The sequence below is a fragment of the Haliotis rubra genome, unplaced genomic scaffold (assembly GCF_003918875.1).
Source record: "Haliotis rubra isolate DU_JTF1 unplaced genomic scaffold, ASM391887v1 Scf881, whole genome shotgun sequence".
Classification (NCBI taxonomy): Eukaryota; Metazoa; Mollusca; class Gastropoda; order Lepetellida; family Haliotidae; genus Haliotis; species Haliotis rubra.
In genome coordinates, this window is record NW_025767614.1 from 254747 (window position 1) to 269466 (window position 14720).

The 14720-nt window shown below is 39.4% G+C and overlaps 2 protein-coding genes across 2 annotated transcripts; one reads left to right on the forward strand and one right to left on the reverse strand.

Moving 5' to 3' along the window:
• Positions 1 to 802: 802 nt before the first annotated feature.
• LOC124263423 lies at positions 803 to 1791 on the reverse strand. The gene is made up of 2 exons (XM_046698054.1): positions 1405 to 1791; positions 803 to 1329 (listed from the first exon to the last, which is right to left on the reverse strand). The coding sequence occupies exons 1-2, from the start codon at positions 1740 to 1742 to the stop codon at positions 1182 to 1184; spliced, it is 486 nt and encodes a 161-aa protein (XP_046554010.1). The 5' UTR covers positions 1743 to 1791; the 3' UTR covers positions 803 to 1181.
• Positions 1792 to 7632: 5841 nt separating this feature from the next.
• On the forward strand, positions 7633 to 11574 carry LOC124263424 (galactose-specific lectin nattectin-like). Its single transcript, XM_046698055.1, has 3 exons — positions 7633 to 7690; positions 8852 to 9031; positions 11315 to 11574. Exons 1-3 carry the CDS (start codon positions 7633 to 7635, stop codon positions 11572 to 11574), a joined length of 498 nt encoding a protein of 165 aa, XP_046554011.1.
• The last annotated feature ends 3146 nt before the right edge of the window (positions 11575 to 14720 follow it).

The window sequence follows — 14720 nt, forward strand, 5'->3', positions numbered from 1 at the left end:
TATCAACAGAATGTCCTAGACTCGTCGTCGTACCACATTTTGATTACCATCCTTTACCAACGCTAGACTTCCCGAGTCGTCATCGCCCATTTGCAGAACAACGCCATCGAAACATTACCCTGGTTCGCAAGGAGCCCCATCGAACATTTTGGGATCATCTTGATCGCCAAGTTTAAGCCAGAGATCCTCCTGTTCAAATCTGCAGGGACTGATGCAGGCAAACTACCAGGAATGGCAGAGGGTTCCGATGTTGAGAATCCGATGCTTGATTGCCATCGTGCGGAAGAGACTGGCAGCTGTTATACGTGCAAGGGGTAGCTAAACCAGGTACTGACGTGGTGGCCAGTGGTGGTTCTTTACAATCAAATCAATCATATTTGTTCTGCGTAACAATCCAATTGGTGGCGTAATCATGGTGACAATATGTTTTTGTGTGTTCCTCTCATATTGCAGATTAATTGTTAAACCAAATTACGCTAAAATGTTTTGCGGGAAAACCTCGAAAATAAAACCTGCGCGAAATATAATACGTTTACAGTATTTTGAATTTCAATTCATTTTTTTAACTGAGAGTAAAATATGTTACAGTTACCAATTTGATACACTAAATGTGCTAAGCCTAGACATGTAGCGTTTTCGTACTAATATAAAACAGAGTGGGTGATGGTTGTTTGAATGCTAATGTGTTTGTCTTCGCGTTTTCACATCACTTCATTTACAGAACTTAGTCATCCTTGGTCTGTTATAATAATATCAACATTATGAAATAATATTATAAGATCACAAACAGGATATGTGCGTCATGAACCTTTATTATTTGAAATATAACACAAATAATACAAGTATGTACAAAATATTTACACCATGTTCACACATGACTGTCTTGTACACTTGAGATACGGACTTTATATATATTATAAACAAGTTACCGTAAATATTTACACACAGGTAAACGGAAAACAAGAGTTTTCAAACATTCAACTCTACAACTGTATTGACTTCTTCCGCATCTGGCTATCAGCATCCCTTGGCCTGTTTGCTAATATTCTTTTGTTGTTGTTTTTCGAGTTAATGTTCTTGATATATTTCCACCATCCACCGTTGTCTACATCCTGACAGCCATTACCAGCGCGATGATCTACTTATTTGCTGGGTTCTGCCTCTTCGCCGCCCGCTCTTCTTCAAGCTTTTTCAGTTTCACCTCCCTCATCTGGAGCTGATGTTCCGCCCTCATTTTCTTGAGGAACTGGCGACGTTTCTTCTCGTCCTTGACAGCCTTTGTGTTTGATTTCCCTGTCCAGTTGTTTTCTCTGGACTTGCTCCACAAACCTGTATGAAATTATATGGAATTAGATCAATATAAAATTCATACAAAGGCACGAGTAATCATTACACATGTTTTACCTGTCCAGTCGGAATAGATCAGCCTTCTGTCTCCTCCTCTCAGCTGTGTAGAAGCATCGCACTAGGATTTGCTCCAGACGCCGGGGAGCTTTGCCACGGGGAACAACCCCTTCCACGGCGGGGACAGAGAAGGCCACCCCTCCGCTGGACTGACGGTCGGGGACCAAGCCCTCGTCTCGTAGCTGTTGAAGAATCTCCGCCCCTGACAGACGGGGTGTGGGCCGTGTCACCTGACACTTGGCGTAGTACAGCTCGTGAGGACAGTTGATCTTGCCCGTCAGAGCCTCCTCGGGAGATGTCTGCTTGAAAGGCGTAACCTTGGTCTGTTTGCAACCCATATTAAATAGATATCCTTTGGCATCTATGAAACACGTCAAGTCTCCACGAATGCTGTCGAGACAATAACGTGACGACACAATTACGTGACGTCATAATGAAGTGGCGTCATTTACTTGCCCATTCCAGTTATGAACATGATCGCCCATTCCCGCCCATCCCGCTGATGTTGTCAAAAGTATACAATCAAAACATTAAATTAGTTTACAGTTATCCGTTTCTGCGAAGGAAAATTCCAAACTGACGTTTCTTTTGCTGCCTAGTATATGTTATCATATGTTATCATATGCTAACTAAAAACCTTAACCAGAATAAAGAAGCCGCCCATCATATCTTAACTAAACAAAGGACAAGTCACTAAAACAATTGGTGAAGCTTATTTGAAAAAACCCCGGTATTGATTCCCTTACCCAATGTGGCTTTCGCGGCGATTCGCGGCACCGAGGTTTGTACTTGAACTGTGGCTTTAGCGGCAATTGGTATTTTTGAAATGTGACTTTCCCGGGCGGACACCAAGAGTGCGGGCGTTTTCCTGCATCCGGCGGCGTTTGGTCGGCTTCTGGCCAGCTTCTAGTTGAAGTAAAGTTCTTGTGGGCAAAGTTCCGAACACTGGCGAGGAGGATAACCACGATGATTGATACAACATTTCGATGACATCTCTATCGTACGATATCAAATACAATAATATGCAGAAATATTAAAACTCATTTTGATGCTGAAATGTACAATATTGTCTCTATGAAGTGAAAGATTGTTATGCTATGTAAAACTTGAACGTACCTAAGGTGTCCGAACGATTAAAGAACCACTAAACTTTGTTTTTGTTACTCTTTTAACCATTACATATGAAGATTTGTGGTTAGTCTTATGCGGAACACCAAATTTATTCTTTAAAAACTTGTGGTTAATTAATACCGAGCGATTAAAAGTGGCCAAAAAGTCGCCTGCTTCCTCTCGCCCGCCAACGAAACCACAGACGGGTTACGTAACTCTGTCGCCAGAGCACTGCAGTGACGTCATATGAGGAACGATTTTCAGTTAGTTGTATAGAAAGTGTGTAGCACGCTCTCATCATTTTGATGATTTCTCGACATCAACGACGACATGCCGAATCGTTGCTTTGCCGTCAATTGCTCTAGGGTCGGGTGATGATGGTGTCACCATGCACAGATTTCCACAGGACCCCGCAGTTCGTGGTAAATGGGTTATGTTTGTGAGTGCGAAGCGAGCGTTGTGGAAGCCTGAAACGATATCTTACTTGTGTTCGGAGATCGCTTCACGGAAGTTAAAGAATCAAAACTACTTACTAGTTATAGTAAAATATGTATATGATTGATGACCATAAAGATTTTCCATAACACAACTTGTAACATAACGATTTCTTCCTCGGAAGTGAGGTTGTGGTCGAAGTAACAATAATATTGTAAGTAGTATTATATTGACACCCACCTCGCTGCCACGAGAAATTGTTATGTTATACATATGTCATGCAAAATCCTATTGGCCATCAATAAAATACATATTTTACTACCAGTAGAAAAGTAGTTTTGATTTTTATAACTCAGTGAAAACAAACCTAAATAGCATTTATCCACAGACTGGCGGATGTTCCCGATAGGGCGCCGCCATTTTGAAAATCGTAAAAGTCTGTTAGAATTAATGAGATTATAGTTTGTTTTCATCAGGATTAGAAAATCAATACTACTTTCTACTCGTAGTTAAATATGTATTGGAATCATAACCAAAAGGATTTTGCATGACACAACTTATAACATAACGATTTCTTCCACGGAAGCGAGGTGAGGGTCGAAGTCACAATACTGCGCGATAAATTTCTTGCTACATTCACATGGTTAATGTCCACTCACCAGTATGTAGATACTAGTCAATGTGCGTCTTTATATTTGGTCTTATAATCCTAATTAGTTTATTATCATACTTTTATGCATTTTGAAACTAAATAAAAGCTGACGATCTGCTGATACTTATAGTGAATTTATAACAGAACTGTAATATCTAGACATTTTATAGTTTGCCAATGTGAATCATAATTCGCACACACACCCTAGTGTATGTTGTCTGTCTCATTACACTTCACGGCGAAAACAATGATTCTGTTGAATGCTACGACAAATGAATAAAAAACAAAATGCAAATATTAAAATTAAAACAGATTAAAGTTATAGGAACAATATCAGGCCATTACCTTGTTTGAGGAATGTATCCATCAATATCCACAAAACTGTTCCAAATGATGTGTCTTTTTAACAGTTTAATATACGAAAAAAAGTGACAAATCTTTTCCAGGTATTGGTGTATAGTCTCATTGGTCACCCAAGATAGCACATCTGGCAACTAATTGCATAATGTCCGCCTTTCATTAAAAACAGTAATTTAGTTAGCCAATAATGGGCAATCAATCAATGTATTGCCGGTTAATCCTTTGAAGAAGGACGTTGTTTTACGCAGACACCGACACGGCAGAGTGTATTCAGTATAGATTAGTAAATCTACATACATAAACACTACCTTTTGACAAATCCGCTGTGTAAGATAAAAGTAATTAATCAATCAGCGTGTTATCGGTTAATCCTTTGATCGATGTTTATAATGTTGAATATTTACTCCAGACACAAGAAATGCCAAATGGGAACCTTTGTCCGGGTAATCTAAGTGTGTTACCACTAATTATACCTGTTATAAATTCATTAACTGACCATCAAAGTGAATGATGACAAATAACATGTGTAGGTTTATACCACCTAACACGGGTTACAACAAGGGAGTATTAATTGCTGTATTGCATGTGAAAACTTATGGGCCGACACTGTTTTGAGGGAATTCAAACAGATTTTTACATGACATGATTAAATATCGAGGTAAAAAACACAGAAATGGGATCAATTTGGATCAGTCATTATACAAATGGGGCCTAACGACACCAATCAATTGTGACAGAAGCGTCTATGAAAACAAGTTGTAACTCGGAAACTAGGAAAAGCAGGAGACAAAATTAAATGACAGTAGATTGTGAGAACATATAGCTTTCATTTTCCACAACGATTGTCACGATTTCAGGTTTATACAAGCCTGTAAACAAGATAATTTACCCCTAAAATGTAGATGAATTCTGCATCGGCCCTCAAAGCTATTCCTCATATGACGTCACAGAGTCGCGCCGCTCTGATTGGTTGAAATTTCGTTCGCGGGTGAGAATTGTGCACTGTTGTCAAAAAGGTCGATTTAAGTCAATTAAAGGTTGAAATGAGTAGTTTTAATGACGGGGTTTCATTTATAACGATGCCAGTTAGTGATTTATGTATTTTACCCCTAGGGTTTATGTGACCTTTAAATTCAAGACAATTATATATTTCCTGTCCAAGTCCTGTCCAGAAAATCCGAATTTGCAAGTTTCAAACTTGATTTTAAGGCCTCAGGTGATAATTGACCAAACAATACAAGCCAAAAAGCCATGAACGGATTTGTGTGTTTGTGAGGATGTTAGAAAGTTGAGGTAAATCATAAATCATTAAATAATATATGGCGGGTATTAGATTCATGTTATGTATGCAGTTTTCGTTATTAGATTCCTTCGATGTCCATCAGACATATAGGCGTTTCTTCAAACAAATTCATGACGCCTTACACATACAAAGCCGTAACAATGACATCTAACAGCAGAAGCTTGGTGTAAAATCCCACTCACTCAAAAACAAATAAAATGAATGAATGAATAGAAAATAAACAAACAAAAAATCCACACACCCCCGAAAATAAAACAAACAAACAAACACAACAAACAAAAAACCCAAACAAAAACATCCACACGCTTCAAAGTAAATGTTGATGTGTCTGAAAAAATAAATAATCTTGTTAACATCTTGTTAATGTTGTATGCATTTATGCACCATATGGCCCTTTTCTATGCCATTGATCGTATTTACTGTTCATCACATTCATGGTATGCACCATATATTTCTCTCTCTCTCTCTCTCTCTCTCTCTCTCTCTCTCTCTCTCTCTCTCTCTCTCTCTCTCTCTCTCTCTCTCTCTCTCTCTCTCTCTCTCTCTCTGTCTATATATATATATATATATATATATATATATATATGTGGAAAGAAGACCAGAAAGCATGAAAGCTTGCAAAGTTACAATTTGAATATGCAATAAACTTTAAGGTTTCGTAATATCTTAGTAAACTCATATAAAAAGCCTTGTTTATTGCTTATTTTTGACATGTTATAAGGCAGAATAATCAAACTTTTCACTGCACCTCCCCTTCAGACGAAGGTGGTCCTCAAGTTTTAGCGTTTGCAAAAATATCTTCGGACGGACGGAATTCTTTGGAATAACCATGTACTGCGACTTTTATAGGATATACAGCTGGAATTTTGCAACATCAAATACATAGTGAATGAGTGAATGAATTGTGGCTTAGCCCTGACTTCAGCAACCTGCTATGTTCGATGTTGGGGACCTGCTAACATCTTCACTGCAGGTGAATTGAACAATTCCAGAAGTATACAGTTTTACGCCGCATCATCAACATATCAGCACTTTAACGGTGGTCTACATTCAGGAATGAGTATGATTTTTCCCCGCTTTTAGCAATATTCCGGCATTATCACGACAGAGGGACACCAGAAATGAGCTTCACACATTGAACCCATGTGGGTTGTCGAGCGAACACGTCAACCACTAGGCTATCCCCCGCCTTGAACATTTAGGAATCTAACCTACAAATATTTATTCATAAGAACCCCCATCCTATTGCTCCATCATGTAATAAATTGTCTCTGAGATGATACACAATAACGTAGATTTGCGTATGGTAAATGGACGCTTTAGTTTCTTTAAATATTGACCTGTCCATATTTGTCTCAGATGATTGTCTTTCCGGCTACATCAACAACCGTTTCCTCAACTTCTGCTAGAAAGAGATATTTCTATGACCATTTTTATGGTCAGGCTGTATCTGTTTATCCCAGGCTGTATCTGTTTATCCCAGGCTGTATCTGTTTATCCCGGGCTGTATCTGTTTATCCCAGGCTGTATCTGTTTATCCCGGGCTGTATCTGTTTATCCCAGGCTGTATCTGTTTATCCCGGGCTGTATCTGTTTATCCCAGGCTGTATCTGTTTATCCCAGGCTGTATCTGTTTATCCCAGGCTGTATCTGTTTATCCCAGGCTGTATCTGTTTATCCCGGGCTGTATCTGTTTATCCCGGGCTGTATCTGTTTATCCCAGGCTGTATCTGTTTATCCCAGGCTGTATCTGTTTATCCCGGGCTGTATCTGTTTATCCCAGGCTGTATCTGTTTATCCCAGGCTGTATCTGTTTATCCCAGGCTGTATCTGTTTATTGTTTGTCCTCCACTGGTGGCCTTGTGATCAGACATAGGTATTCTGTTGCCTTGACGTTCGGTAAAGAATGGAAATAGAAAAATAAAAATCAAGATCTAAACCGCAAACTTCGATAGTGCTGACTTAACAATATTTGCTGACACGTGAGTGTACACAGTATCTCCTCAGAGCATAAATTTTCAATTGATAACCATCTAAATTTGCATTAGATCAATACGTGAATAAGTATATTTAGCCTGCTTTGGTCGTCAGATCACAGAGATTTCAGTAGTTGACGAGTACGATGAAGATGCTGGTGACGTTGATGATCCTTTCAACGGCGACCTACACGTCAGCTCATGTTAGATCCGTATGGGGAACTAACAGCACAAGGATGACAGACACATTGATCAACATCAATGTTTTAACTGAAGTTTCAAACGCTCTTACGGACACCCGATGCGTTGCCCTTTGTCTCCAGAACGAGGCTTGTGTGTCTGTATTCTACAGACGGCAACACCGACGGTGTCAGCTCCATGACGTGCTGTTCATGTCGCCGCAGGACGGAGAAGAAGAGGCGGGTACAGTGTACTACAGCGTCAGAACGGGTGAGCATATATGCACATTATGATATTGCTCGCAGTATAAACAAAAATACAAAATCGACGTTACCGGTTCCATTGTGTAAGCAATGGCGTTGTGTCCAAAGGTGGTGGTGGTGGTGCGCACACCTGCAACTATTTCGTTCCCCAATATTGTCACAGCACCACTGAGCATGTCTACGGTGGGTATTAGGCGCATTATCAATAAATTATTATTATTATGCTTTACAGATTAAGATAAAAATGCAGCAGAGAGGGCTCGGGTTATCCTGGCACAGTCAGGCTGGTAAGGCTCATCATCAGCTCAGGGCCATTGCCCCCTCTGCACGCAGCCCAGACAGCGATTGGGACTTCTCCCAGGAGCTGCCTAGTCGAACCCACCAAGAACTTTCCGGAGAATATGTAGACTCCAAGACACTGCAGCCTTCTGCATTACTCAGAGTGTCAGAAGGGCTCTGCTCCCGGTGGAGAACCCGGGCATTCTCCTGATCTGTGCCAAGAGATTAGGAGGTACCAAACCAAGGGCACCGAGAACAATGGGAGTCTGACGACAGTGTACTTGGGATGCAAGCGAGACATTTCAAAGGCGAGGTCTGCATATCTAGCATGCTCTTCCTGAATCTTGCCAATCACCTTGCTGTCAAAAGGGATAGAAAATCCAATGATATAAATATATTCATTGTCTTTATCAAAAAGGACAAGATCAGGTTATTTGGCTGGAATTCTTTTGAGGGTGTATATAGGCCTATTCCACAGAAGTTTGAAAGCAGCATTTTCCATGACGCCCTGGACATGTTCAGGGTCGTACCATTGATGGACCTCGGAGTCAAAGCCTCAGGCATGGCGGAGACGATAGTAAAAGCAACGAGCCATGTCGATTAAGATATGCTGTTTGTGCCGAGGAAGAGCATCCACTGACAAGGTGTCGATTAAGATATGCTGTTTGTGCCAAGGAAGAGCATCCACTGACAAGGTGTTGGGCAGTCTCTGTGAATTCATGGCACAATTGACATTTCATATTGATACATTCTTTTAGAATCACATTTAGTATCATCATCATCATCATCATCATCACCATCATCAATCGTCTCTGAAATAGTACACAATACCGTAGATTGGCGTATACTAAATGGACACCTGAGTTTATTTAAATATTGTCTGTTTCAGGTGACTGTCCGTCCGGCTACGTCCACAACCGCCTCCTCAACTTCTGCTACCAGCTTCATGCAGACCGGAAGATGTACAACGATGCTCTTGCTGACTGCAGGTCAAGAGACGAGCACCTTGCTGTTATTGACAGAGAAGAAAAGCAGAACCACATAGCCAAGCAGATCCCGTCGTCGTCAGGTCTGTGTACCCGTTTCTCATTCAACTGATGCATGTTTCCTCCTATTTGGTTCAATACAAAGTTGATGCTATGGTTTTCAAATGAACCTGACAAAACCCCTTCTATAGTCATCAAATAGATGTAAATATATTACGTTTAACATCTATATATACTGGACAAAAATAGTTAGGGATATATGTAAATTTTGAAATTATGAATAATGATTTTTAATTCTTTTTGAAAGGCATTTAGAAGTTGGACGAACATGAATACATGACACTTTTATGGATAACAACTTCTTTTTATTCTTTACACGAAGTTTCAGAGCTTATTCTTGCTCCTTCATCAGGTGAATACTGAGTCAGTACAAAGAGTGAATATATATAGATAAAACATGTTTACGCAATGCAAGGAAGGAAAATGTACAAAGATAACAATATAATTGCGTAGCTGACAATATAATCCACGAAGCCAATAAGATTACGAAGCCAATAAGGTTGGATTAATGCATAAAGAAAACAATGTATTGTGTACACAAATCCAAGAGTAGGGGGTGGTGTGATGTACAAGAATAACAATAGGAAACCAATTGGATAGGATTAAAGATAACAATGAACTAATGAAGCCAGAGGACAACAGAGTATACACTGGGAAGGTAAATGCCTTGGTCCCGGTTAATGGCTGCCTTCTTTCTCTGGATCTCAATGCTGTCTTGAAGTTTCCGCTTCTTCCAGTGGTTGATGTTGGTGTGTAGAATCTGGCTTTGTTGCCAAGAAATATGGTGCTCGGGACATGACCAACTTTGAAGATTATATTGTTATCTTTGTACATTTCCCTCCTTGCATTGTATAAACATGTTTTATCTATATATATTCACTCTTTGTACTGACTCAGTATTCACCTAATGAAGGAGCAAGAATTAGCTCTGAAACGTCGTGTAAAGAATAAAAAGAATTTGTTATCCATACAGATTCATGTATTCAGACTTATTAATTGTATTCATTGACACACTGATAAAATATCAATCATAAAATACCAATATCCCTAACTTATTTTGTCCAGTATAGTTGCTAAATATATTTAGCTTAAGACTTTCTTTATATAATTTTGGTCATGTGACAACGACTGTATACCTTACAATACAATTGTACCATGGGCCATGTGGCCTAAAATACGGAATAACCTTGACTTGCATGCAAATAGATAAACGGAGCGAAGATGAATATCTGGTGGGAACCATCCAAAACACAAGCAAAGGCAAGTCAATGTTTCCCCAACAAACATGGGAATACACTGTACAAATAAAAATTGAGAACGTCTGTTACGACGTAAATTGTAAAATTTGCCGCAGTTTTTATCACAATTTACCGCAGTTTATTACGTGTTACCGCGTTATTACAATTTACGTCATGTTACCATTACGTACCATTATGGCATCCGCGGTCGAGTCTTGCTGATCTTTCCACGTATGACAATTTGTATGTCAGCTGGTTGACTTATAGTCATAGTCTTAGTCATATCGTTTATAATTGTTATACCCCTACCTATAAAGGACCAAGTACATAGTTATACCAATTAACTCCGCCTGTCCGAATTGTGTACAGCCAGTCGTTTGAGGAAAACCCTTAGTCTAAAAGGTGAAGTGCAGTAAAATGTTTGATTATGTTATTTTACCTGGGGCAGACAATCCAGTGCTTGACATCAATCTATGCAGGTGGGGGTGATGAAGTGGCAACCTTGGGCTGATCTGCTCTGAATCAGTTCACTTCCGGCACTAAGTTCTCGTGGTCTGATTGTGACTGATTATTGGCAAAACCGCTGTAACACCAAGGTATTATCAAATAGGTTCAAAGCCAGCCAGCCAATCATTAGAGGTCGCACCAAGATCGGGTGATCAGGTTTGCCGACTTGGTTTATACATATAACCGTATCTCAGTTTCTTGGATCGATGTTTATGATGTTGATCACTGGATTGTCTGGTCAAGATTTTATCATTTGCGCAGTGCTTCCATATAGCTGGAATATTGCTGAGTGTGGAGTTAATCAAACAAACATGTATGTTATCGTTAAGCATTAGTGAATGAATGAAAGCGTTGCATGCATTAATGCATGAAAGTGTACACAAAGTGTAGAATCTGTGTTCTTATTGTTCCATAACATTAAATTCACAGAGGGTGGCACCTGGATCAAGTATTTCCTTTTCGAGTATCAGGAGTTCTTTACAACAAAGTCGTAAATATACAAACAGATGAAATCATGCCGTATTAATGTATTTGATAATAGTGATGCGTTCTTATTTTCAGACACTAACATTTGCAGTTATTTCATCGATGGGTCGGATGCTGTTAAGGAAGGGCAGTGGGTATTTCATGATGGCCGGGATGTGACGTACAAGCCCTGGGCTCGGGGATTCCCCAAAAATGAAACAGGCAGAAATTACATTGTGGCTAGGAAGCATGAAAACTTTCGATGGCATAATTCGGATATACAGTGGGATGACAAGTGTTACATATGTGAAAGGGATATGCTGAATACACCTCTGTATTTGGGTCCTGTTACATAGCTGGATGTTGGAATACATCTCAAAGTGTATCCGTGTAAGACAACCTGGAACTGTGACGTGATGGGTAAACATGTGACCCCCGTCCTACCCTTAAGCCCCCTTGTCTCTCTCTATATATATTGAACACGGTTAATTCAGCGAAATAAGACTTTCCACATCCATAGCAAATTCCGATTTGTACAATTCCGACCATTAGCATGTGTTTTATGAATCTTTTTCAAATAGTGATCATACCAGGTGTTAGTGAAAAGGTGAGCGTGTTAATCCATTACATGTATTTTGAAGTTTAAAATATCTATGATTGATGATAGAAGTGACACATTCCGAATTGAGCGAAATTCAATTTGTAAATAGCTTAAAAGCCATGTTAAAGAAACCATATCTGAATTAATTGGAGCCACATTGGCACAGAACCGACGTGAATTTTTAATCTTTCGCGACTGCGATCTTATTATTTACATGTTCACTAGCTTTATGAACTGAAACTTACATGTTACGTTTTCGTTTATTGAAAATTAGAATACGAAGTGCAATTTTATATTTTAATTTCTTTTTACTTTCAAAATGTTAACTGACCTAGACTTTTCAAAAATGAAATGATCAACCAATGTATCTGATGATCTACCTTTACGCCGTTAAGAATAAAAAATGACGTACTGTCACACCGATGACTTGGTTTTGTTTCTTCGCACAAACTTAGATTACTGACAGGCAAAGAGTAACATATTCTACCTTTGAAATTAATGTAAAATCTATAGAGTATTATCTATAGGGATAAATATAACCATTTATGCATTACGCTGTGAACCAACCAATCTTTGATTAGGACAACCAATCAACAAACATTCCAAGAAGTGATAATAGGAAAAGATTCCTCTTGTTCATCGTGCCAAGGAAGCAGCGATTGGACACTAACAATGATAACACACATGTACTCTGAACCCGAGGGTTTAAATTCAAATAGTATCATACGGGCACCAATACAAGCAAAAATACGAAAAGCAAGCTTTACGGATGTCAACTTCTTTATTGTGAATAACACGACGTTTCGGAGCGTATACTCCCAACCATTCACCTGATGAAGGAGCAACCACAGGGGCGTGTCACGCTTAGTCACAGCGTTAGAAAGACATATAGGTATATAGACCCTACCCTAGTACTATATAAAAGGAAAGGGATGTAACGACGGAACCACCCCCTCCTCAATCAAAGATAGATTTCACAAGGTAAACTATTTGTAAGGCCCCGTCGAGGCCTACGGATCGAAAGCGAGATGATTTCCCTACAAAATGAGCTATAAATGGTCACAACAGGATCATTATTTCAAACGTTATACGCCACGACTCACCGAAAACAGCTACCTCCGCAATTCCAAGCCAAAATCATGGATCACCCAAGACAGCGAAAACTCACCTGTTAAATTCGTTTATTAATTCCAGTCACGCTGACAGCACCTATGTAGGGCTAGATTCGATCGGCAGCGGCATTCCACGGTACAACCTAAAACTTAGGTCGGTGCAACATCTACTAATCATTTCCTCGATTAGTAAGCAGGCCATATACGGCGTAAGAGTACGGCGTTAAACAACAAACAAACCATATCATCAGATATCATTTGTAAAATGGTGATAGATAAATACTATACACCGCAAAATATTACATAAAAATCACAAACATAAACAGTGATAAAACCATTCTGAGCCATGTCACACACGTACCGACCCATCCTTTCCGGGAACAGCCAGCTAAACAAGTTAACGAATCGTCCAACGTCGCAAAAATCGAAAATACTTTTCTGATGTAACACGGAATGCACGTGCATACAGACGGTATAAAACAGCCTACGCGACACGTGAGCAACACAGTAGTAAAAAGAACACAAAAGTATTCCACGTTTGAGGCAAACCGAAAGAGAGCTGTCGGAATGCCCCAACAAGGAGCTAACCACACCGTCATTGCCAAAACCTACGGCTGCACTCAGTCATGGACTGTTGCATTCGTGACAAACTCGTGTTATTCCGGGACAAGCCGAATAGCGACGTCTTGGAGGTTACGGAAAGGGGCGAGTGGTGACGAATGGGACTGTTGCAACGACTAACACAAACAGGCAATGTCGTCACGTAGTCGTCTCGACAGCATTCGTGGAGACAGGACGTGTGTTTCATAGATGCCAAATATCTTGGTCGAAATGGGTTGCAAACAGACTAAGGTGTAAGAAATACAGTTTGCTCTACCCCCATGTATAGTGTAAAGGTGTTGTCACTGATGCATCAAATTTAAAATTTATTCCACATGTCTACCATAAAACGTTTTGTAAGCTTTAGTGAGGCTTGAATGTTTTAGCCTTGATCGAACAACTTCTGAGCAAGAGTGTTATGACGTAAGTCAGCGTTAAGTCACAATTCAGAAACCATATACATCATATTGCAAATCGGTGTATATTTTATGAATTACATAAGACAAGAAAAACTGATTTTTGTTGGTAACAGTTTGACAAAATCGTTTCGGTTACTCAATGACCTATGACATTATATTTCCTTCTGCTTCCATTCATGGCGTTTTGTAATAATGCGCACAAAACTTGTGTGTAAGGGAATGCGCGCTGACTGATCTAACTGGTAACCATGACACCCGGTAAACACCTTCGTGAAATATACAACGCATCAAACTTGATTTAACGGTTGTTTATATCAGTTCATAATCACGACGGAATATTCAATATGTCAATACTGTTGCTTAAATAAAGAATAAGTGAATGCACACAGACTACACTTTAGGATATTTTTCTCATGTCGTCCTCTGAAAACAAATTTTGAAGTATTAACGATTTAAATATACATATATACATATCTCCAACACTTTAATCAAGCCATGCGCATCTCAGACCTAAACTCAACAGAACAGTTGTAAAATGTTATGTACAAGTATGTTCGTTAAGTTAATAGCTAGCATGCTTATACATAATTTCTCGTTTTTACTCATCTCGTGGATTGGAGTAACCAATTAGTCATTGGGGGGTCCAAAGTTTGAGAAACAATATATTTTAAACATGCGCATGCCCAGGTAGAACATTATTTTTGGGTGGAAGATCTAACCGTAGTTTACATACATAATATTACCTTTTTGAATACAATCTTCTGTCATCT